Here is a 23,616-nt window from a genome sequence, read left to right on the forward strand (position 1 = left end):
AACCATATCTGTGCTTAAAAATCTTTAAAAAATATATATTTACATGCAGTTTGTATGGTCTGGAACGGATTAATTGTATCTACATACAATTCTATAAGGGAAATTACTTCGGTTCATGCCCAAATCGGTTTACGACCAGAGTTTTGGAACGAATTATGGTCGTGAACTGAGGTTCCACTGTACTCTGTCAGACCAGATTAATGAGAGCACCACTGCTCTTTGCAGGTCAAAACCACCCACCTGCTACTTTGAGCAGCACCTTCATGAGGCATTGGATTTTTTTTAGAAAAGTGACACTCAGTCCCCACCCAGTTCACTCAAGGTTGCCTCAGACATATATAGTATACATTTGGCTTCAGTGAGACTAGACAAGCACCAACCCTGAACCCGAACGCTGTTTATTGACCATTTTATATTCATGTTTGAATGATTGCATCTCTCCCTCTGTATTCATCTCTTTTTATTCATAAAGACCATAAAACTGGTTCCATAGTGCAAAGATTTGTAAAGTGTGTGCCAATGGAAGTAGACTCCACATTATACTGTGTCAAAATTACTCCTGTGAGACTTATATTATGCAAAAATAGCTGTCTACCATGAAGAAAAGTATGCAAAAAGATATAATGATTTACACAGAAAATTACCAGGGTAAATTAAAACTTAAAAGTGTATACACTGTTTCCATATATATACTGAAGTGTTAATTTAACACTGCCAATTTTACTGTGTTATTTAAGGCAGACTAAACTATAATGAAATTCACAGCATAAAAGCTTCTACTTCTGTAATTATACACCCCCTTAGTAAAAAAACAGACCCAAGCTATAGCTTTACTCTTCCTTCTTTAGTTTGTTAGATTTGTTTAAAATGTATTTATGTTTTTAATGTAAAGCAACCAATCCTGCTGAATAATGAAATGCGGCTGTCCTAGATTTCTTCTGGCTGTCTAAGTGCCAAGAAAAGGTTCCAAAATATCAGTCAAATCAACTGAAATACAAGCAGCACACAGCCAAGCTGAGGGAGAGAGGTGTTTTTTTTTTAATTTTAATTATTACTATTCTATAAGAAATTCACAGTAAATTAAAATAAGCTGCACTAAAATTAAACCATGATATTCAAGTAGCTGTGTTTAGCCAAGACTGACATTTGCCTTGCTTGCTGATTTCAAATAGAGGCAGCCGTGGTAATTAACTAAATGCTCCCACTGTGCTAGGTGACCTTGCGAGTGCTCGAGGCGCAGGGGGTAAAAATGTCAATTTATCCAACACTTTTCATCTTTCATTCGATCGTGGACTAGAGAATGAATAAATGGAGAAATGGGTTTTTGGGTGGCTGTATGGTGGGTGGGGTTATTTGTTGTTATTATATTAAACCACAGGTCACTTTAAATTTCGACTTTCAAAGCTCACAAGCATTTCCAGTTGTTTTGAAATAGATTTATTTTAGGGAATGGCAGCTCTGACAAGCATTAATGCAGAATAAATGTGAGACCATTGCTTGCACTGATTAAGTAAAACAGCACATATCAGGCGCACAGCTTCATTGTAAGAAATAAAATGAGACAGATTTTAAGAAAGCTCAACTCTGTCAAGCAAGTAGGCAGGGAAGAGCGAGTTCATTAGCTACACAAATTGTGTAAAGACAGATAATGAACTGGAAATAAAAGCAGATGGATTGGTTAAATAACTAACTGCTGTGCCTCCAGAAATACACAAGGTAAGGAACATTCAGTATATAAATGAAAAGGAAATCAATTCATTTTAAAGGTTTCATTAGAATGACATACTGAAAGTGATGCTCAAACATTAAAATTAAAGACACACATGGAAAAGAGCAAAATATAATTATTTATACTATGTGAAATAAAGTAAAATAAAATGAAGAAGCACAGTGGTGCAGTGGTTAGCACTGTAGCCTGCAGAGTCCTGGGCTCAAATCTCAATTCGGCCATTCTGTGTTTGGTTTGCATGTTATTTCTTGGCATGTTTGCATGATACATTTTATTGAGTACTCTAACCAAAAGAAATACCCGTAAGGTTAAAGAGGAGCTCCAACGTGGTTGATTGTGTCTGTGATAGTAATAATAATAATAATAATAATACATTTTATTTATAGCGTCTTGCAGTGTTGTGGAACTGACAAAATAAGCAAACTAAAAAGTCAGTATTAGTGTCCTTCCTCTTAAATGTTTAAAGTGTAAATATTCCCAATTGTACTAGAAATTTATTTTTCACCCTTTGTTAGAGACCCATAGATGGTTTGGTCACTAGCAAAGGATCAGAAATTAAAAATAATATTGTATTTGTAATCACTGTCCTTGAAATAGTTTAAATCAATGCACCACATGCTTATGATTCAAATTTCTCATTTGAAATCTTCGGGGAGTGTCTCATAGAGGGCTAGGACAGCCCGTAAAGAATCAAATATTAAAAAGATTATCATTCTCATCAGCAACTTCAAAATAGCATAAAATTATACTCCATCTTCTTATATAATACGCAACCGTGGCTATCCGTTTGTCTGTCCAGGTTTTTAAATCACCTGTAGCTTGCAAACCGTTTGACCTATTGACCTGGAATTTGGTACACATATACTATGTGACATCTACTTTACGCTTTCGAGGTGAAGATTGACCTCCAAGGTTATTCCTCTTGTAGAATCAACTCTTGGCAGCAGCCATGTGGCGCATGCATACGGGTGCCGTTCTCATCCCTACCACCTCCCTACCACCTTCACCGTCACTTCATATCTTAAATCATTCTTGAGGCAGATTGAAGACTTAAGTGCCAGCTTAAGTGAAAAATTAAAGAAAATGTACGAAGCAATTGCAACACAAACACTAACTTAATCAGTTTAATCAGCTTTAACGGGCCGCTAGGGTGAAGAAAAGAAGAGCTGCTCAGGAAGCAGCAAGCACATCAACCTCTGAGCAAGCAAATGCTAAACGTACAGAGAAAGAGGATGAAAACTAGGAATGCTCAAGTCAAGTGTATTCACTGCACGTTATTGTGCAGTGCGCATTACTGGTATGCCTATATTACTGATCCCCAATTTTTTAGATTTTTTTGTAGAGTAACTTTGACCTCTCTATCTAAATAGGGGGTGAACCCCTGGGGTCGGTTGATGTAACATGCCAAATTTCAAGTACTTCTGATCATTTTAATAAAGGCACCCATTGCTTTTCTCTTTATTATAAGGATGCAATTTCCTGTTCAAAATATGATCCAAAAACTGCCTAGAAAATTAGGGTTTTTTAGGTCTAGAGGGCCAAAAGTAGGGGGGAACCCCAAAACACTCAACATCTTGCATAACCAGTCATCAAGATGAATCAAACATAATATCATATTTGGTCTCATACTGGTAAGTCAGGAAGCACCAGACAAAACAACATGATTTAAAGTTAATTTTTATGAACATAATAAATAACGATATCACATAGATAGATAGATAGATAGATAGATAGATAGATAGATAGATAGATAGATAGATAGATAGATAGATAGATAGATAGATAGATAGATGAGCATTTGTAACACCTAAGATAATACTAATGAAATAATCCCTCATAATCAATGAAAATTGCCCCTACAATTTAGGCCAATAAAAAGAATGACATGAAGTTGAAAAACACTTAACTGTATCTTGTCGTAATCCACATGAAATTCGGTTTAATTGCATATTATTATTTTTTTTTTTTAGACATTGGCAGGGAAATTATTTTTTCCTTGTATCCTGACATTTGCTTATTGGCAGCTGCAGACAGCTGATGTTACCAGTCTTCCTCTGTTGTACTGACCGTTGCTAGAACCCTGTGTCATTACCAGGTGCATGAGCCATTATGTGGTGCCATGGTGGCCTTTCGGCTTTATAGAGAACTTCACATTATAAGAATGCCTTCTGTGGCTTTGGCTTTGGAAAAGATTAGTATTTAAGAATCTATTAAAAGTAAGTCTGGCTTATGTGTATTTTATGTTTTACTGTTGTTGATAGTTTTGCATTATTTTTCATGTTTTAATGCCATTTCTGTTACATTTGCTCATTGTTTTCTTACTATGTAAAGTCTCCTTTATGTTCCTAGTGTTCTGCAGGTGAAACCCCAAGAGATGAGACGACCATTTTTTCTTTCCACCTCAGGGATCACCCTCCACCTTTATATTCTGGTGGATGATATGGCTTGCCTCAGGTTGTTATTCAGTGTGTGTGGGAGTTCATTTGTAAGTTATTACTTTTCTTTGATACTTCTGGTTTTGTGGACTTTTCTCTTCTGTTATCTGGATTACTGAGCTTGGAACTAGTATTGAGTCTTGCTTGCTTTGGATTGCGTTTTAAGCAAAACATTCCATTCCTATTTGCTTTTTGACTGTTTTTTGCTCTTTTTTTCAAAAAATTCTTTCATTCACAAAGATACCGTGTTTTCAGTTGACAACAGGGCACAGGTTATTTGGTCACAATTTTTGCACGTGGGATATTTGTGATATTTTGAACTTCTAAAGCCAGCTCCCCTTTTTTGGACCTGTAATGATAAAGCCTGAAGGTAATTGTTAATAATAATAACAATAGTTCTTTGCATTTATATAACGCTTTTCTCACTACTCAAAGCACTCATCAATTGCAGGTTAAGGGCCTTGCTCAAGGGCCCAACAGAGCAGAGTCCCTTTTGGCATTTACATGATTGGAACCGGCAGCTTTCCAATTACCAGTGCAGATCACTAGCCTCAGAGCCACCACTCCACCGCCTACCTCTTGTTGTGAAGCCATTTCAGGACAGTGAAGGCCTCACACACCCGCTTTCACCATGTTCGTGTCTCCAGTATACATTAAGTCTCTGTGCAACACCCCCTGTTTCTGTCTTGCAATGAATTTAGCAATATTCTCTTCTACTCATTAAATTTTCCCAATAAAGATGTTTCCATTTAATGGTAAGAACCAGCATGGTTACAACATACATTGAGATAAAGTAGTAGTAAATACCCAGTAATTAAATTAAATTTCTGTACAAACTTAAAAAGTGTGAAGGCCCTAAAGCTGTCACCTCATACCATTTGTGATTCTGGTTTGAACAACTGGACTGGTGTGCCACTAATGTAGAGTTTATGCATATCTCATTTCCTTGACCACTTAATTAGCAACATTAAACTTTGTCCACTTTTAAAAACATAATAAAACACACTTTTACCTCTCTTGTCTCTCTAGACCAGGGGTCCTCAATCACGGTCCTAGGGGGCTCCAGTGGCTGCAGGTGTTTGCTCCAACCCAATTGCTTAATAAGAATCACTTATTGCTCAAGTAACACTTCTGCTTCACTTTAGTTGTCTCGCTCATTAAGATTTTGGACCCTTATTGCGCATTTTAGTCTTAAATAGCTGGATTCTTAGTTTTTAATTGCTCCTAATGAGCAATAGCATGCAAATGACAAAAGAGACCAGCATTTCTCCATTTAGCTTGTTACCATTGACACCTGTGTGCATTTATTGTGCACTATTGGGTTTAATTAAATACAGTGGTGCCTCGGTATACGTCTGCTTTGGAATAAGTCCAACTTGGTATACGTCCTGTTTGGACACGGAAAATTTTGCTTGGTATACGACCTTTGTTTGGAATACGACTCGCGTGCTACCCTTGTTTACCTCTCTCGAGACAAAGCCACGACTGCCCACGAGCGTCAGTGCGCCAGTTGCTAGCATTCAGTGAACAGCCCGCGCTATAACTCTCTGTGAATTTTGAAGTGTGTGGTATAGCGGGTCTACAGCTCCTGTCAAAGCCCAGTTTTAAAATAAATAATCACCGCGCTCACGGCTTGGTGAGGGGGCGTGGTGGTTTTGTGGCTGAAGTGGTTCTCAGGACGATTCGCGATGTGGGCGTTTCTCACCAAAGTGCACAGGTGAGAGACCATCCGCATTCGTGATTGTTCCTGGGGCTGCTTATCTTGATAAATAGAAGCGCGAGTCGGCTAGAAGGGGAGGAAAAATAAAGAACAGATGGGAGGTAGAGAGAGAGAGAGACAGAGAGAGAGAGTGAGAGAGAGAGTGAGTGAGTGAGTGAGTGAGTGAGTGAGTGCATGCATGAAGTGGCTGAAGTAGGTAGAGTGAAGGTCAGCTGCAAGTAGTGCGAGTCCCCTGTTGGGAAGCAGGGGGGCCGCCAGGTAAAAAGGCACCGGGTTGCTTCTTGCTTTTTTTTTAAAGAATGCTTCCTGCTGTATTTTAACCTCGTTGTTTTTAAGAAGACTTTTTTCTATTGTTTTTAACCTCCACGTTTCACTTCTGATTTTATGGATTATTTATTGGAACTTTGGAGACTGCACTTTAATTTGAACACCTTGTTTTGTTGATTGTTTTAATAAAAGCACTTTGCACTTTTTCACCATCCCCTTGCTTTGTTGTTACCGATGAGGTTAGCACATTATCGATGGTGTAGGATTCAAGGGCTCCCCGACAGCAGATGGGAGCATACAGCAAACCCGCATCATCACAACGTGATTTTGTGTTTTTTCACGTAAATTTGAATTGATTGTTGAAAAATATGAAGGTGGCATGCGTATCCGGGACATGGCTGTTGCATATCGTTTGCCGAGAACGACAGTATCTACGATTGTGAAAAACAAAGACGTTATTAAAAAGTAAAGTGAGGATAAATTTTCATTTATTTCATCTAATTGCTTTTGTATTTATGTATTTTAGTATTAAGCAGTGTTTAAATTATTTTTTACAACCCCATGTATAATATGCCACCACAATAGAAATTTTTTTCATGGGAATGGATTAATCATTTTCACATTATTTCTTATGGGAAAAATTAGTTTGGTATACGTCCTGTTTGGTATAAGTCCAAGGACCTGGAATGGATTAAGGATGTATACCGAGGTACCACTGTACTTGGAAGGAAAGTGAAGAGAAAAACTGAGACTGAGAATTCCTCATCCATTTTAGGCTTTAAATCATTTGGATGATATCCTTAGAAAGGGGAAGAAAATCTACGATATGAGAATGACCTGACATAGCAGAGTTAAAGCACTAACAAGCCATGAAATTAAATTGTTGGCAAGAATTGCTTTCTAATTAAGCAACTGGGTGAGAACAAAAACCTGCAGCCACTGCGGCCCTCCAGGACTGGGATTGAGGAACCCTGCTCTAGACAACTGAATCTCTTTCCCTTGTCAATATGACTTTAAAGAATTTGGACAAAGATCCTCTAGTAAGAGATTCTATTTAACCCCCTTCTTGGGTCACCTCCAGGCCAAGCCATGGGGTTACCTCTTTAACTAGAGGAATATCAAGATGGATTACCTGCTAGCAGACTTTACTGTGCTGGTCTAAGATTCAAAAGGCAGCTTTTGTACCGTGAACCTAAAAACAGCAACACGATCCCTGCTTGTGTATTATTACTTATTAAGAATCAAAACAATCCCAGCTTAGACCTTTGTGCTGCCACCAATCAGCCTAAAGATTTGCTGGTCTTTTATCAACCTATCATGTCTTCAAACTCTGTTCTGATCTTAATCAAAGAAAACAGCCTTTATTTTATATAAATACTTGCTATAGAAAAAGCAACCCAAAGTGCTTATCATAGATATGAACTCTTTATATTCACTTATTTTCAAGTCAGAGTACTGTTTCTCAGCCATGGCATTGAGACCCACTTTTGATCACCATCGGTGGGTCATGAATGGCTGTCTCTGTTTCTGCATTTAAGTTGAAAGCACACATTCTACTGAAGTGACCAACATCTCTGTAAAATATTTATAAGTAAACCTTGGTCCCAAGGCCATAAAGGTTGAGAACACTGAATTAGAGTATGAGGCAAGCTAAGCATATTACCCAGGGTCACACAGTGAGTCAGCTGCAGCAAATTTTAATGTCTTAGTCATCACACTACACTGACTGCCTTGAAAATCTTCCACTTCTGGTGCATACCTCTTGTTGACTTAAGACTATCCCTTTCTTGTCACATCTTTCTCTCCACACTAATGTGTAAGGGTTCTGCCAGGGCCAATGTGGTTCTGTTTCTCTAAATATGTTGGCTCTTGTCCTGGGAACCCCCTGCCATCCAAGCACTACTTAAACACATAGTATATATATATATATATATATATATATATATATATATATATATATATATATATATATATATATATATATATATATATTATTCTCATTGTTATATATAAGAAGAAATTCTCACTGTTATTATCACAGTCATAGAAATACAAAATATTGTCTACAGATAGTTCCAGGTGAATTCATGTTTTTGGTTCAATTCATTGGGTTATTTTTTTTTATTACATTGTTTTTGCAAAATAAGTAAATATGTGACATTCTCAAACATTTCAGCATCTAGTCATATATTCCAAGTCATTAAAATGGTTGCAGCTGACTGACTAGTAACCTAACCTTCTTATAATGTAAAAGTACATTTTTACTTACTTGTGTTCTGACTCATGGATAGAAAATATGACTCCAGATGTTGATGACTTCTGTTGGACTGCTGCCAGGAAAGTGAACTCACTTTTATTCTTAAAGAGCTGAATCACTTTCTCTGCCACATGTGGTGATGCATGGATTTCTCGATCTGTATCTGGCAAAGAGGAGAGTAAGAAAAAAAGACATGAACATTTTCATGAAGTTCAGTGATATGCACATGCTGAATCTGTAGCATGAACTCTACCACATTTACTTAAACAATGCAATCACAGAATGCAAAGAAGAACAGTAACAGTGGCAGAGGTCACAAAAGCCTCAAAACTTCACTTTTAATTTTTTTGTTTTTAAAATCAATCGCAGTTAGGAGACCTGGGTTCACTTCCCGGGTCCTCCCTGCGTGAAGTTTGCATGTTCTCCCCATGTCTGTGTGGGCTTCCTCCGGGTGCTCCGGATTCCTCCCACAGTCCAAAGACATGCAGGTTAGGTGCACTGGCGATTCTAAATTGTCCCTAGTGTGTGCTTGGTGCGTGTGTGTGTGTGCGCGCCCTGCAGTGGGCTGGCGCCCTGCCCGGGGTTTGTTTCCTGCCTTGCACCCTGTGTTGGTTGGGATTAGCTCCAGCAGATCCCTGTGACCCGGTAGTTAGGATATAGCGGGTTGGATATTGGATGGATGGAAATCAGTTTGTTTTTATCCCTCCAAAAACTGTTCATTGACATTAAACCTATTTGAGTAAGATATAGGGAAATAATGTGCCAATGGCAAAGTCTGAGCATAAATTCATACACGAGAATCTGTATAATATGGGCAGAAATATACTGTTACAGTTTTATTCTGAATTTCATTTGAAGTGGAGTAGATAGATAGATAGATAGATAGATAGATAGATAGATAGATAGATAGATAGATAGATACTTTATTAATCCCAAGGGGAACCCCCTTAAACTGGATTTCAAACTCTGAAACTCAGATACTGGGTCAAGTTTGTCCAACTTCAGATCTTGACGTCAATCCAAAATGGCGACATACACTGCAAACTTTAGTGAAAGCTGTAGTATTATACTGTTTATTAGCACTACTGTTTATTTGTATCTCATTAAATCAGTCGTACACACAGTACTGTCCGACCTCTATCCATGGGCCTGTTCCTACAATGTCTGGATATGCAAAATACCACACAATGTATTGTTATAAACTGCTGTTTATTCCTGTGGAGCAAGCATAATTAAGATTTTCCTGGACACGTCCATATTGGTTTTCCAAATGTTTTTCCGGAATGCTGTCAAGTTTGATGTCATTCCCAGCCCCAACATTCGACATCCAAGGTAAATGGATGGCAGCATTGGTTCATTACCCTATATATAAAGTAAAACAGCAAAACAGTTGACTAAATTGCCTCATAGTGCCAGGGTGTTGGGTTCAAATGCCTTCTCCATATCACCTTGTGTTGAGATTTCTTTCTCTCCTGGAAAACCTTAGTTATGCCTACTCCACTGGAATAAACAGCAGTTTATAACAATGCATTATTTGGGATTTTGTATATCCAAAAATTTTAGCAACATAAAAGTTCATATACATTTTCCCTGACTATTCCAGTTTCCACTCAAATTATAAAGATGCATTGGTTAGGCTAATTTGTAAATTGTCACAGGGTGAAACACCAATGGTCCTGCAAAAGGGTTTGTTCCTGATTTTGGGCCACTGCTGTTGGGACAGACCCTATATAGAAATAAAATAGGTGTATAGATGGATGGGCTCTATTAATATTTTTTTGATTACCAAAATGAAGGTTAGATTGCTTTGGGTGAACATAAGCTTGTAAAAGGTTGTTGAATGTATTGCCTGAAGTAGTCAGTCATCAGAAAATAATTATGGGTTTCTCATCACAGAGCTCAGTCAAACAGCTTACTTGTATAGACAGCTGAAGCCTAGTGGAGGTTTCTGATTGTATTTCTTAAACTATATTGTCAGCTGTCAAAGCAAACTTTAGTGAATGCCAGTTTTAATTTTATTATGTGGGGTTGAAGCAAAATTCTATTTTGTGCTGATAAAGTCTTTGTTAAAGAACTTTCACAGTTCAACAGTTTGCATTTGCACTACAAATGTCTATTCTTCCATAGAAAGAAAAGAAAAGTACTTTGTAGCTGTGTTAAAAAGAGACAGACTGTAGCAGCTGATCCAAAACAAGCAGGGTCTTTTATGTCATCTTCAGAAGACGATCACTTTTTACATTCTGTATAGTTTAGGAAGACATGAGAAATACTTGTGTTTGTCACATCATGCAAGGAGCCTAAACTTAGTCTTCATTACTCTGGATCAACAATACAACTAAAGCACAGGATTGGATGGATAACTTCATAAATACAGTTTATCTTTATAATTTTTTTCAATTAATTCATTCTGTATTTTTTTCTAGGGAAAATAAAGATTCAACAGGCATGGTATATACCAAGAAATAAATATTAATCACTTCACCAATAAGCTTAAAGATTTAATTCAGTTTATTCTCATTAATTTTTTTTGTTTTTAAGAACCTAACATGCTATACAATAACAACAAATGTAGTGAATAACTTTCTTAAAGAAAATTTTCAAGGTGCATTAACAATTCAGAAGGCCTCTGGAGTCTTTCGATTTATCTCCTCCATAATGCCTTGATAAAAGTATACCATGAGGGAGCAACATCTAAAGGACAGATCAGCAATGCAAAGGTGCACATCGGTAATTAATAAAAAACAGTGATGAATGGTATATGCAAATTACGGAGAAATTAGGGCACATGTGATGATATGCAAGCTCTTTGAAATTCCCTTTAATATTAAACAGCTTATGAGATAGTTGTCAAGACTTTCTTACTAATGATTATGAAGCACTTCTGTACTGCAGAATCACATCAATCAGACTTTAATGCCTTTCATGGTGAACATCATTCCAGTGGTTTTACAGATGTAGTACATCATACGTTAGAGAAACCCATGCCACATCCTAGGATTCCCTGGTGATGCAGCTTTGTGTCAAGCATCTCAGCCACCTTTGCCACCACACCACAGTATTTTTCTGCACAAACTCTTCCATCCATCTACCCATCTTCTCTACCCTCTTTGCCCAGTTTAGAGTCTTGGCGGCCAAAGCCTACCCTGGTAGTATCCAGCACAAGGTAGGAATCAGCCCTGGATCCTGAAGGGAACACTCAAACACAAAGCGGGTCAATTTAGAAATGCCAATTAAATAAACATGCATCTGTGGGATGCATGATAAGAAAAATGTAAAAGCTAGACAAACAGTCAGAATTTGCAATCTCCACAAAAACTGAGATCAGGCTTGAAATTTGAACCCAGAGTCATTGAGCTGTTCTACAGTGCCACCATATGCAAAGATATCTCTCTATTATCAAAGGAAATCCTGGGACGAGACTTTCTCAAAGATAATTTCAACTCCCGGGGGAGACGAGACTTTCTGCTAAGAGATTTTGACAAGTCCTGCACTCCTCTCAAACATTTACAACCATGCCCATGGTCCACTCACTTCTCAATCGTGTGAATTCTATTGTCAGACACAGTTCCTGTGCTTTCAGCTCCAAGCAGGGTCAGAAATAAAAGACAAAAAGTAGAAGACAAAGTAGAATGTCGTAAAGAGGTTCAAAAACGTTGGTGCGATACACATGCAGTACAGGTTAGAGATCGTGAAAGTACTAAAATTCAACAGTCTCAAAAGACTGATAGTAAAGATCGCATTAGCGCTAACAAACGGAAATTATTACTCAATGAAATAACGAAACATATATATGGACATAGGTGATATGACAGAAGTATGTAGATATTGTTCGGCTTTAAACTTTAAGTCAGAGACTAGCAGATCGCCTAATTCGTGTTGCCATCAAGGAAATGTAGTGTGTCTTCCCAATTAAGAGGCCTATTTGTGAGAATTAAAAGATTTGTTATTTGCTGAAAGTGAAATCTACATACACGAGCGAACGAGATGCAAAATGGCTGGCACGCAGTAAAGGCCAGGGGGTTGGCGAGCAAAGCAAGCAGGTGGTAAAGCCCCCTAGTTTAATGAAAGTTATCTTAATATAACACAATGCTGAGTTATATATAGCGAATATCTTAAAAAATTCATGATGATATTAACCATTTCCTTCAGTTATAAAATGTTGGAAAATTTTAAAACAAGGAATGAATAAACAGTCTATAGTACTGTACATTAAAGAAGAACAACAAAGCCAAAATGTTAATTAATAAAGGCAGGTCTTTATTACATCAATGTGACCCAAACTCGTATTGAAGTTTAAATAATCTGATTTAATTAGCCTTAATTATGCAATACAACAGTGCACAGGATGCCTTGTGCCAACGCCATGTATCTTGCTTTTAGGACTTGAAATAGGTAAAGTAAATGCAAAGGATGGGCTGTAGCTGGTAAAATTCATTACTCCCTGCATAAGCAAAACATATTACTATCCATCCATCCATTATCCAACCCGCTATGTCCTAACTACAGGGTTACGGGGGTCTGCTGGAGCCAATCCCAGCCAACACAGGGCACAAGGTAGGAAACAAACCCCTGGGCAGGGCACCAGCCCACCGCAGGGTGCGCACACACACACACACCAAGAACACACTAGGGGCAATTTAGAATCGCCAGTGCACCTAACCTGCATGTCTTTGGACTGTGGGAGGAAACCGGAGCACCCAGAGGAAACCCACGCAGACACGGGAAGCAAACACAGGTCTCCTAAATGCGAGGCAGAAGCGCTACCCACTGCGCCACCATACCGCCAAAACATATTACTAACTTTTAAAAACAAAATCAGTTTTATACTCTGGGACTCATGGCTTCTCTTAAACAAAGTCTAGCCTTCAAAGCAGATCTGAAAAAATCAGATATATCCTGTTAAGTACATTGGAAATACATTAATAACTAATGTACATGCCATGCCATGTATGCATCTGAGGGTCACCTTCCTGGCTCATCCTTGATAAGCAATACCAGCCAGGGACGAGAAGTGGTGCAAACACTAATGGTATCATCTCTTTCTATTTCCACAGCACAGAGAAGACACCCTGTGACGGCAACTACCTCCACCCCTTCTGGTCAGAGGACTGTATATTTCAGGCTCTCCTGGAAGGTGGCTGCTCATTTGGATAAAACCTCCGCCTGAAACAAATCTCTACTCCAGACCTGACACCCTAATAAGGGAAGGCATAGCAGCCCTGTATTTCAGTTGTTTTCACCATCAAGCGCTACTTCTGTTGCAATTTAACATATTGATTAAACAGAGTGACCTGGTTAGCACCCCAAAATTTATTTTGGATCTCTGACATACCTTGCACAAGCACAATCTGCAAGCTATAGCTACTACAAGTAAATATAAAAAAAATTCTTTCAAACAAATTAATCCAACTAAGTGTCATGGTTGCATTGCAGTGCAAATGCAAACATTGGCTGCTAAAAAAAAAACGCACCCTTAGCAGGGTTTTCAGACCATCACAGAACCCACACTCACACAAATATCCACACCCAGACTCACACAGGTCCAATATGGAATTCACTATTAACTCACACAGACACTGGGATAACATGCAGACAAAATGTACCTAATTCAAGGCTAGGAAACTAGATTTGTGACACAACATCATTAACCACTGCACCACTATAATAAGTAAACAAAGTGACTTAAAATAAACAAGTTTAAATTTACCAAATTACTTGGTGACTGGTGTTAAGTATAAAGCATACAAAAAAGGTGTATGAAAGATAATGGAACATTTTAACTACTTGCAGTATGGCAAAAAATCGTGATTGCATCAATGAGTGAATGATGTATTAGATGTGCAAAGGTGGGGGTTTCTGTATCACTGCTTTAAAAGATTGTATGTTTTATGTCACCTTCAGAACACCATCACGATCAGTCCTGGGACCTCATGCATAACGGCGTGTTTAGAATTCACACTAAAACATGGCGTACGGACAATATTGGAAATGTGTGTATGCACAAAACAATCCACATGCATAAATCTGTGCGTTCGCCAACTTCCACGTTCTTGTGCTACATAAATCCCGGTCAGCGTGAAAAGTAACACACATGCACGCGCCTGCTGCCACTCCCAAACACCTCCCAGATTTACGCCTCTTTGAATATGCATGTCAATATAAATAGCCCTTAAGCTCAGCATTCTGTGAAAAGGCAATGGCAAAAGCACAGGGGAATATAGAAGAATTTCAGCGGAGTGGTCGTGAACCAAAGCAATTTCCACCATAGGATTTTATGTAAATACAACTAATCCTTTCCAGACCATATGAACTGTATGTAAATGTATATTTTTTAGTTTTTAAGCACAACTATAGTTAATTATACCATAGAATGCACAGCGTAATAGTAAACTAAATGTAAAACCATTGAATAACACTGAGAAAACCTTGAACAACAAAGAAAACTAACACTGCAATAGTTCGCGCTATAGTGGTAGGAACCGCTCGCTAAAAACATTTTTTTTTTTTAATTAGTTTTAAGCACAGGGAAATACAGATTTTTCAAATGTTAATTTAATTTAATAAACCACCAAGAAAAGTAACATTGCCACAATGCACACTAAGAACCAATCGCTGTAAACAGAATTGAAAACAAAAACAAGCTTTTTCTACCTTATGCATCCAGCCTTCCCTCTCTCGCTTGCTCGCTCGCTTGCTCTCTCTCTTTCGCGAGCCTGGAGCGCCTGTGTGTGTGCCTCCGTCTCGTGTGTGTGTGTGCCTCTGTCTCGAGCACCTGTGTGTGTGTGTCTGCCTCTGTTTCGCGTGCCTCTGTGTGTGTGTGTGTGTGTATTGCACGCGTGCATCACGCTCTCTCTCTCTTCCTCGCTCGCTCGCTGCACAGGAAATGCACAGGGAGAGACTGAACATGTACAAACCTAAAGGGAAACTGGCTTGTTCGTATACCGAGTGTGTGGTCGTGAACCGAGGCAAAAGTTTGGCGAATTTTTTGGTCGTAAACCGAGTTGTACGTGTACCGAGACATTCGTGAACTGAGGTTCCACTGTATTTATTGGTTTTAACAGCGGTATAAACAACAAAAGGAAGCTGATTGAGTGACATAGAGTGTCAGAGACACTCGAAAGCTCAAGTTCACAAAGTTGTACAGTGCCCTGAAATAAAAAAGAAGTAGTCAGGTATCAAAGTCGCCATGAAAAGGCAAGTCGTAGCCCACCACCTTAGTGTCATATGAAAGCTTATTAAGGTACAGAGAAAAGAAAAAAAATAGGCACACAGTGGGGAAAAAAGCTCAAAATGTCAACTTTAATCTCAAAATTTCAACTTTAATCACGTAGTTTATTTTGTAATTAAAGTAGAACATCATGAACTTCATCTGAAAAATGTTTAATATACTAATTTCTCAAATACCATCGTAACTAAATTAGCACATTAAATGCTTTGTTTTGTATATGTTCTTCTATGTGCTCTATGTGTGTGAATCACTATGTGCTTCTTAAACAGGCTTTCTCTGACAGGACACAGAATCCATTACATTCTTAATATTACAGCTCTCTGAATAATATAAATACTGAGATGTATACTTGATATCATTTTCAAGATGATAGGAGTTAAAGCATGTTATTAAACATGGGAACACGGTGGTGCAGTGATAGTGATGAGTTGGTGCCCTTTTCCAGAGATTGTTCCTGCCTCCCGCAAGATTCTTGCTGCGCCGTGCGCGACCTTCGATTAAATAATTTATTGCAGCAGTACTGTCTCTTTCAAACATAGTAACCCCTAATTCCTGTCCTTCCTTTTCTTTCTCCAGTAACCAATCACCACACAATCAGCTCTGTAATAGATGTTAAGCCATCTGTAAGCTTAGAATGCTGATTCTTCAAAACTTTTAAGGAGCATTGAAATATCTTCGTAGTACATGTTTAATTATTCCATCTATCCATCCAGGGTCGTGCCAGCACCAGCAAGAATACAGAGTGAGGTAGGAACAATCTACCTGCTTGGAACGGGGCACAAGATCCTTGCTAGCGCTGCGCAGGTTTAATTATTAACAATATAGATTATTTAAATGATGTTAACATATCTGTATATTGTAATAAACATATTTTGCTGCATTTCATCTTAAAAAAAATGATATCGTCATCATATGTAAATATGCTCTTTATAAAGTGGCTCAGATTGTGCAATATTATAACTGTATCGCAAGTTTACAGTGAGGTGATTGTACTAATAAGTACAAACAGTTCTACCAGGAGCACCCAATGGATTGATTGAGTGCGTAGATCACTTGGGATGAAACTGTTTCTGAACTGCGATGTCCCTGCAGGAAGGGTTCTGAAGCATTTGTCATATGGAAGAAGTTCAGTAGACTGTGCGCATGGCTGAGGCAGCATGTGCTTGATGCTGTATACCGATAATTCCCTTTCCGATCAGCTGCTGTAGAGCTATGATTCCACACTCAGATACAGTGGGATAAATACTCTGAGTGGTGCATTGAGAGAAACAATGCTAAAGCAGCTATTGTATTTGGAATAGTTTGGCCATTTTGTTGACCATTATATTGTTACAGGTTAATTACAATCAGATGCCTTAAACTAATAAACAAAACGCGGTTAATTTCAGTTTATTTGATAAAGCCGCGTCAGGAATGTGGATCTAAAAAAGAAAGGGAAACCACACAGCAACAGTAGCACTGCTTTGACGCTGGGTGCTGCCAGTTTGCAAATCCGAGCCGAGAACTTGCATACATCAAGCATGTGTGTGGCTTTACGCCAAATTTAGATTTTGTACATCGTAAATTTGAGTGTGGAAATGGGCTTACGCAACATTTTTGTGTGTACGCACCGTTTATACATGAGGCCCCTGGAGTGGTAGTTGTCTATGTATGGTTTGTATATTTTCCCTATGACTGTGTGAAACTTTCTTCAGATATTCCAGTTGTTCTAATGAGAAGGATGTTTAGACTAGATTGACTGTCAACTCTGAGTGAGTTTGTCCTGTAATGGAGAGCAGCTTCCAGTCTTGGGTGGATTCCTGGCATTATCCTGTTTAGCTCCCAAATATTCCTCAACTGGAATAAGCAGGTTCAGGATATAAGTGGTCAATAACTTGAAAGGCAACACAATAAAATGCCAAAGACTGACTTTAATGTCTGTCAAATGCCTTTCAGTAGAACACGTACATTCAAGCCTAGGAATATCATACTTGCATACAGTGACCTGCTGTCTCTCACTAAGCAAGAAAGCAACTAAAAATCAGATTGCTTTTGCACACCACTCAGTTATAAAAAATAATGTTTGACACAGGTGAGTTCAGGCTGTTAATGAATGTTAACACATACTTGGCAAGGAAGACATACACTTAAAAAAGGGTTGCAAACCGTGTAAGGATCATGGGAAACATTATTTGCTTTCATCCCAACACAAAATATAAATAAAACGTTATGATTGGATGTTATATAATGTTGCATGAGATTAGAAACTTTATGAAAATATGGCCTGACAATTACCATTACTGGTTTTTCCCCAAAAGTCCAAATTCTCTAACTTAGGGCAATTCTGAAGCTTTCAGCCAGGAAAGCTGATCTCAAAATTATAGACTAAATCTCTGCACTTGGTGATTTAATACAGAACATGGCCTCTGCAATGTGTGCTAACGCGGGGGCATTAAAGGCTGACCAAGCAGAATACAAACCTCCTTTATCCCACCAAGGAGCTAAAATCACTTCCATAAGGGTCAATTTTACTGCATTAAAAAAGATAAATGACTAGCAGCAGATGCTGCCTGAAACAACAATAAATAAGTCAGGATTAGCATCCTCATTACCAGTTACCTGAAGTCTAAGATGCAAAGACCCAAAAAGACTTTCTAGACCAGAGGAAAGCACAAAGATCTAAAATCAGGTGGACTCACTGGACCTTCCACTGCTGAGCTTCAAATAATGACTGCTAGCTAGCTACATTGATAAATTTAGTGCCTTCCAGGAAGCTCTCCAGATATCAGGCTTCACTCGAAAGTGCTCTCAACTTTACTTCTTCTCAAACTTAAGCAACAAAATGATCTAGAAAGCATCTCTTTGTGCTGATTAGCAATAGAACTAAAGGATTAAGAGCTCAGAACTCCTTGATCTATCCAGCTCATCTAAAGCTTTCAGCTTTCATTGGTCATTCAAATTATCAGAAACATTTAACTGATTACTATCCATTTGGAACTTTAACATCAATATTATTTTCTATAGATCTCTCAAAACAAAAGGTTGGTCACATCATGAAGCCGTGAGAGGATTGAATGTCTTCACATATGCAAATTCTTTTCATTCTTTAGTCCATTTACCAGTGCACACTTTTGGCATGCATTGACACTTTACTGGACTACAAATCAGTTGTGTTTGCCCTCATTTCCATAATGTCAGGTGTGTACTAAACAACAATTCCTAATCAAAAGTATTTCAAGTTGGAGATTCACTACAATCACCCAAATTCTATTTCGCCATGCAGTTTTATATCTCAGATTTGTGAATAAGTCACCGTATTATAGTACAGTATCGATGCCCTCTCACAGCTCTAGGAATGACTCCCACCCATTCAATATCAGCATGTTGTTTGCATGCTATAAATAAGTCTGGTATGAGTGACTGTGTGAGTGTGAGAATGTGCCATGACATGGGTCGGCTCCTTGTTCAGTCTTGCTTTTATGACTGATCTTGACACAAAAGGACACAAAAAGGATCCAAAGACAAATGCATGGAAGTGTGTAAAAATAAGTTTACATGGAGCAAGAGACAAATTTCAGGCCATGTGACGGGTCTTGCATATGTTTGCTTATTCTTGCCATCAACGCCTTCTTTATTTCTTCCCATCACATATAACCATTTTCTAAACGTTTTGTATTATATTTAGTGACACCTACAGTGTTTCAAATGTGTTTGTCTCGCATCACACTTGCATCATGGTAATTAATGTGTAGCCTTAATTCAGATGGTTTACAGAACCATTTCACATTTTACAAGAAGCAGTAATAAACACTTCTAAGTGCATATATATATGCATTTAAGAAGTGTTTAACTGCCAATATCAATTAATTGAACCAATGTGTGAGAATATATTTTTTTGTTAGACAAATAGTAAAAACTATTTTTTTTTAATTAGGCTTTGTTTCCAATAAATACATTACAGAAGAAATTAAACAATATGACAGCTTGTAATTATGAGAAGTATTTTATTTTCTTTTATGCCATATGTATTATGGATAAATATTTTCTGTACATATTAGTTAACAAGTATGTATTTTAAGGGAATTTTGATTATTTTAGTATGTATATGGTCACTAAACAAAAAGCTTAGATATTTTCATTTTCTTGATAAAACAAGAACAGGTAATAGTTTAAAGATACATTAAAGGATGCACTGGGACACATCATCAGCTACAGTATGATTCCTGAGGTCATTAGCTGTTTCAGTTCTCGCAACATCAGACACCCTCGCTCAAATGACGCAGCCAGGGTTGATGAGGCCCTGGCTTGTGTCCCAGCAGCATTAGCCCACGATTCAGACATCCTGATCCAAAGCTACCTGGAGGACCTCTCTGTAGCCTCTATGATGGACTTTATGGCTCTCCAGCAAAGCCTCTACACCCCACTTCAATGGGCTCGCAATGAGCATTCCAGTCACTCCTTCAGCACTGCGCCACCAGCTCATGGTACTTGGACCATTTTTGTTCATTAGCCTTTTCAATGAGGTCTTCCCAAGGGACTGTAAACTCCACTATAAGCACCTGCTTTCAAGAGACAGATGTTAACACCACGTCTGGCCTTAAAGAATTTGGTGTACCACGGTTCAGGAACTTCAGCTGTCTGTCCAAGTCTACTTACAGTTCCCAGTCCAATGCTGAAGTGAGCAGAAGTTGCTACTGAAGGCTGTGGCCTGCGCTAACAAAGATGATGCCCCTCTGGCTGCGGATGATCCTGTTGTTAGTCATGGTTTACAGCTTGAACCATGAACTTAATGCACTGTGGTTCAGGCTGCCAGATGTCACACCAAGATAATTTCCTTTGCAGCACTCCTTCCTACCTTGTCCATGTTCCCTACTGCCATATGCCCACTATCCTGCTGGTTTGCTCCTCCTTCACACCTGCATGCACTTCCTCCAGGACTAGATAGCATCTGTTCTTGCCATGGGCGTTGTCATACTGAGGTTGTGGGATCACCCCCTAACCCACCCGCCCTGTTTCCAAAACACCGCACAGAGCCTTGTGTTTCAGCCAAGACTCTGCTAGCTCCAGACTATCCTGAGCTCTCCATTTCCTACCTGTCTGTACCAAGATTTCTGCTGATAACACTCTAGTCTCTGGAGTCCCGAAAAAGCAGTGCCTCTCTTGTGCATGACACTTTAAACTCTTCTTCAAGGCTGCTTATCAGAAGCTGGTGCTTATTGCTCCTCCCATACAGTGCTACACTGCTTAAACTGCGTGGCAGACTCAGCCACCTATGGAGGTAACAACTAATCTTCCTCTCCAGGCTCTCCACAGTTGACATAGTCACCTCGTACATCAGCAGAGGCTGCAAAATTACAGGACAAGACACCATGTTGGTATAATCCAGCCTTGAGCCAGATTTGTATACTGTGATTAGTGAAGTCTCTTGCTTGTTGCTTGGACAGCCACTGTATCCCTAAGGTTATAGTCAAAGAACTTGCCTAGGCTTGGGACTGGTTTTCCTGTAACAGATGGCATTGCAATGCCATCCACAAGAAAGCAAAACCTTTCCTCACTTCAGCACCATGGTCCTGGATTTTGTTGCTTTGAAGCTCATTCAGACCCTGGAGGATCCACCTGCCACAAGGCACTGATGTAGTGGTGACAGTCAAGTCATCCATGAATGCTCTGATGGAGTTTCAGCTGCCTTAACCACTATATTCATGGCAAAGTCTAAGAGAAGAACTGAGATGGTACACCCAGTTATGATTCCTTTCACAATCCAGTGCTAGTCAGATGTTAAGTTCCCAGTTGTGACTCTAAGCTTGAAGTTTCCCATAGCAGTTCAGGATGAGGTCCTTGATCTTGCTGGGTACAATGTATCGATCTAGAGTAGGTTCAACCAACTTGTGGGTTATTGAGCTGTATGTGTCTCCCTTTGCATGCTTCTCTTATCAGCTGGCTCACAACCTCTTTATGTTTTAGCCACCCTGGAACTCCAGAAATTCCACTTTTCTCTACTGAGGTGTCAATGTACCCATTCTTTAAGAGGAAACTTGTCATCCATCCAAATAGGACGCCAAAGAAGATCTTCCCCTCCACACTGAGAAGTGAAATGGATCTGAACTGCTCCAGGTAGGTTGAATTCTCTTCCTTGGTTATCCAGACTCCCTCCACCTGCCTGCTCTGTTCTGCTACCGTCCCCATTCAGCAAATCACTCATAGCATCTTCCAGAGGATTCTGAGGAGCTCTGGGCAGTGCCTGTACAGGGTAGTCCCTGGGTCCTGTAGTAGAGTTGGCTCGGGTTGCTATAATCCCCTCTTGTACTTCCTTCCAGGTGAGATTTCTAGTGTTGAATTCCACCATTGGTACTGGTATGTCCAAAAGGGCTCTCTGAGGTCCCAGGTCTTGCTGTCTGTCAGGGTCGCTCAGAGTGTTGTACAGAAAAAGATCTACCTCTTCCTTGGAGCAAGCAAGACAACCACTACGTTTCTGCCCTAATAGCTGCTTCATAAAGCCAAAGCAGTCTGCTAAGAAAGCAGTTCACATTCTGGCTCTCTCTGTCCTCCGTCTCCTGTGCCATTCCACTCTACTCAAGGTCATAAGTTTCTTCCTAAAGATATGATGAAGTTCAGCAAGAGGTGGTTTCTCCTACTCATTAGCTGCTTTGAACTGTCTTGCCAGCATCCAAAGCGATCTTCTCTGCCCTGAAATTGAAGGTGTAGATAGATCTAGTCATCTTGCGCTCCTGAACACCAAACCTCTCTGCCACAAAGCTGACAATGATTGTGGAGAAAGTCTAGAGATGTTTGTCTACATCCCTCTTTGCTGTTGAGTTGATGATTATAGCTGCATCCCCTGAAATTGGTGCCACAGCCTGTGCTGATTAGCTAGAGGCCATTTAATCTGATGCTGCTGAACAACTTTGCTAGGAGCAGGAAAGCCAAGCACTTGGAGGTTTTGGGCACTATGGGGTGTCACCGGGCTGGGCTCATCCTGCGTCTCACCAGAAATAGATCCTGTGTGCTGCGCTACACTTCTCTGCGCCATGCATTTTATTTGGGCTTCATGGATCTTCAAGCCACACTCATTCTTGCAGACCTTGCTGCAGATGCATCTACTCACTGTAGTTGATAATCCATTTGCCAAGGTTATCATCATTAGGTCTGTCCTGATGGGGTGCTCTCAGGCACCCCTGGAGTATGTCTCTGTGGGTCGGGCTGCTACCTCATCCTGCCCCTCTTACCATCTTTCCATGCTGTCACCTGTAGTGTATAGATAATTTATAAAAATTCCAAACTTAACAGTTTAATAGTGAACATAAGGTATCTGGTTATGCAGGAGCTCAGTGTAAAATGTGTGGGTTTCCTCCAGGTGCTCTGGTTTCCTTCCATAGTCCAAAGACTTCCAAGTTAGTTGGACTGGCAATTCTAAATTGGGACTAGTGTGTGTCCATGTGTGAGTTCACTCTGCTATGTACTGGAGCCCTGTCATGGGTTTGTTCCTGCCTTGCTCCCTTTGCTGTGATAGGCTCTAGCAACCCCCATGACCCAATTCAGGACAAAATAGTTTAGAAAATAAAATAATTCAGGATTGGAATCAGCCAGTCCAGTAACATTATGTTGGTGATTGGTATCGGCCTTGAAAAAAAAAAAAACACGATTGAAGCATCCCTATTTGGGATCATAATTTTCCCCATTTGTTCTGCAATATTAAGTGCAGATCTCTGTAGCCAGAAAGGACAGAATTGTGTTCTTACACTAACAGTCTGATTTTCAGCAGCACAACCGCAGGAGAAACCATACTCTGGCATCTAAGTTCTTTTAAATTATTGTGTTCGGCCAAACCATGTATACACCAAGACCACTCAATTACTTTTATTCTGCTAATAAGCATGAGAAAGTGTGCAGATAACAAAAGGGAAATGAACAGTACAATAGGGCACATTCAATTTTCAGCTTGTAATTATGGATAGATTGCATTTGGAACTTGTCCATAAAACTCTGAAAGTTCTTTTCTTG

General features: G+C 39.3%; 1 protein-coding gene across 1 annotated transcript in view; it reads right to left on the reverse strand.

Annotated features, from left to right (window-relative positions):
* The window catches only part of LOC120526187 (protein kinase C-binding protein NELL1-like), a 1,449,010-nt gene that overhangs the window by 1,220,855 nt on the left and 204,539 nt on the right, over nt 1-23,616 (reverse strand). The window contains exon 3 of the mRNA XM_039749219.1: nt 8,421-8,571. Within this exon, the coding sequence (XP_039605153.1) occupies nt 8,421-8,571 (151 nt within the window). The remainder of the gene's footprint in view (nt 1-8,420; nt 8,572-23,616) is intronic.

This window comes from Polypterus senegalus, chromosome 1, assembly GCF_016835505.1.
Source record: "Polypterus senegalus isolate Bchr_013 chromosome 1, ASM1683550v1, whole genome shotgun sequence".
Classification (NCBI taxonomy): Eukaryota; Metazoa; Chordata; class Cladistia; order Polypteriformes; family Polypteridae; genus Polypterus; species Polypterus senegalus.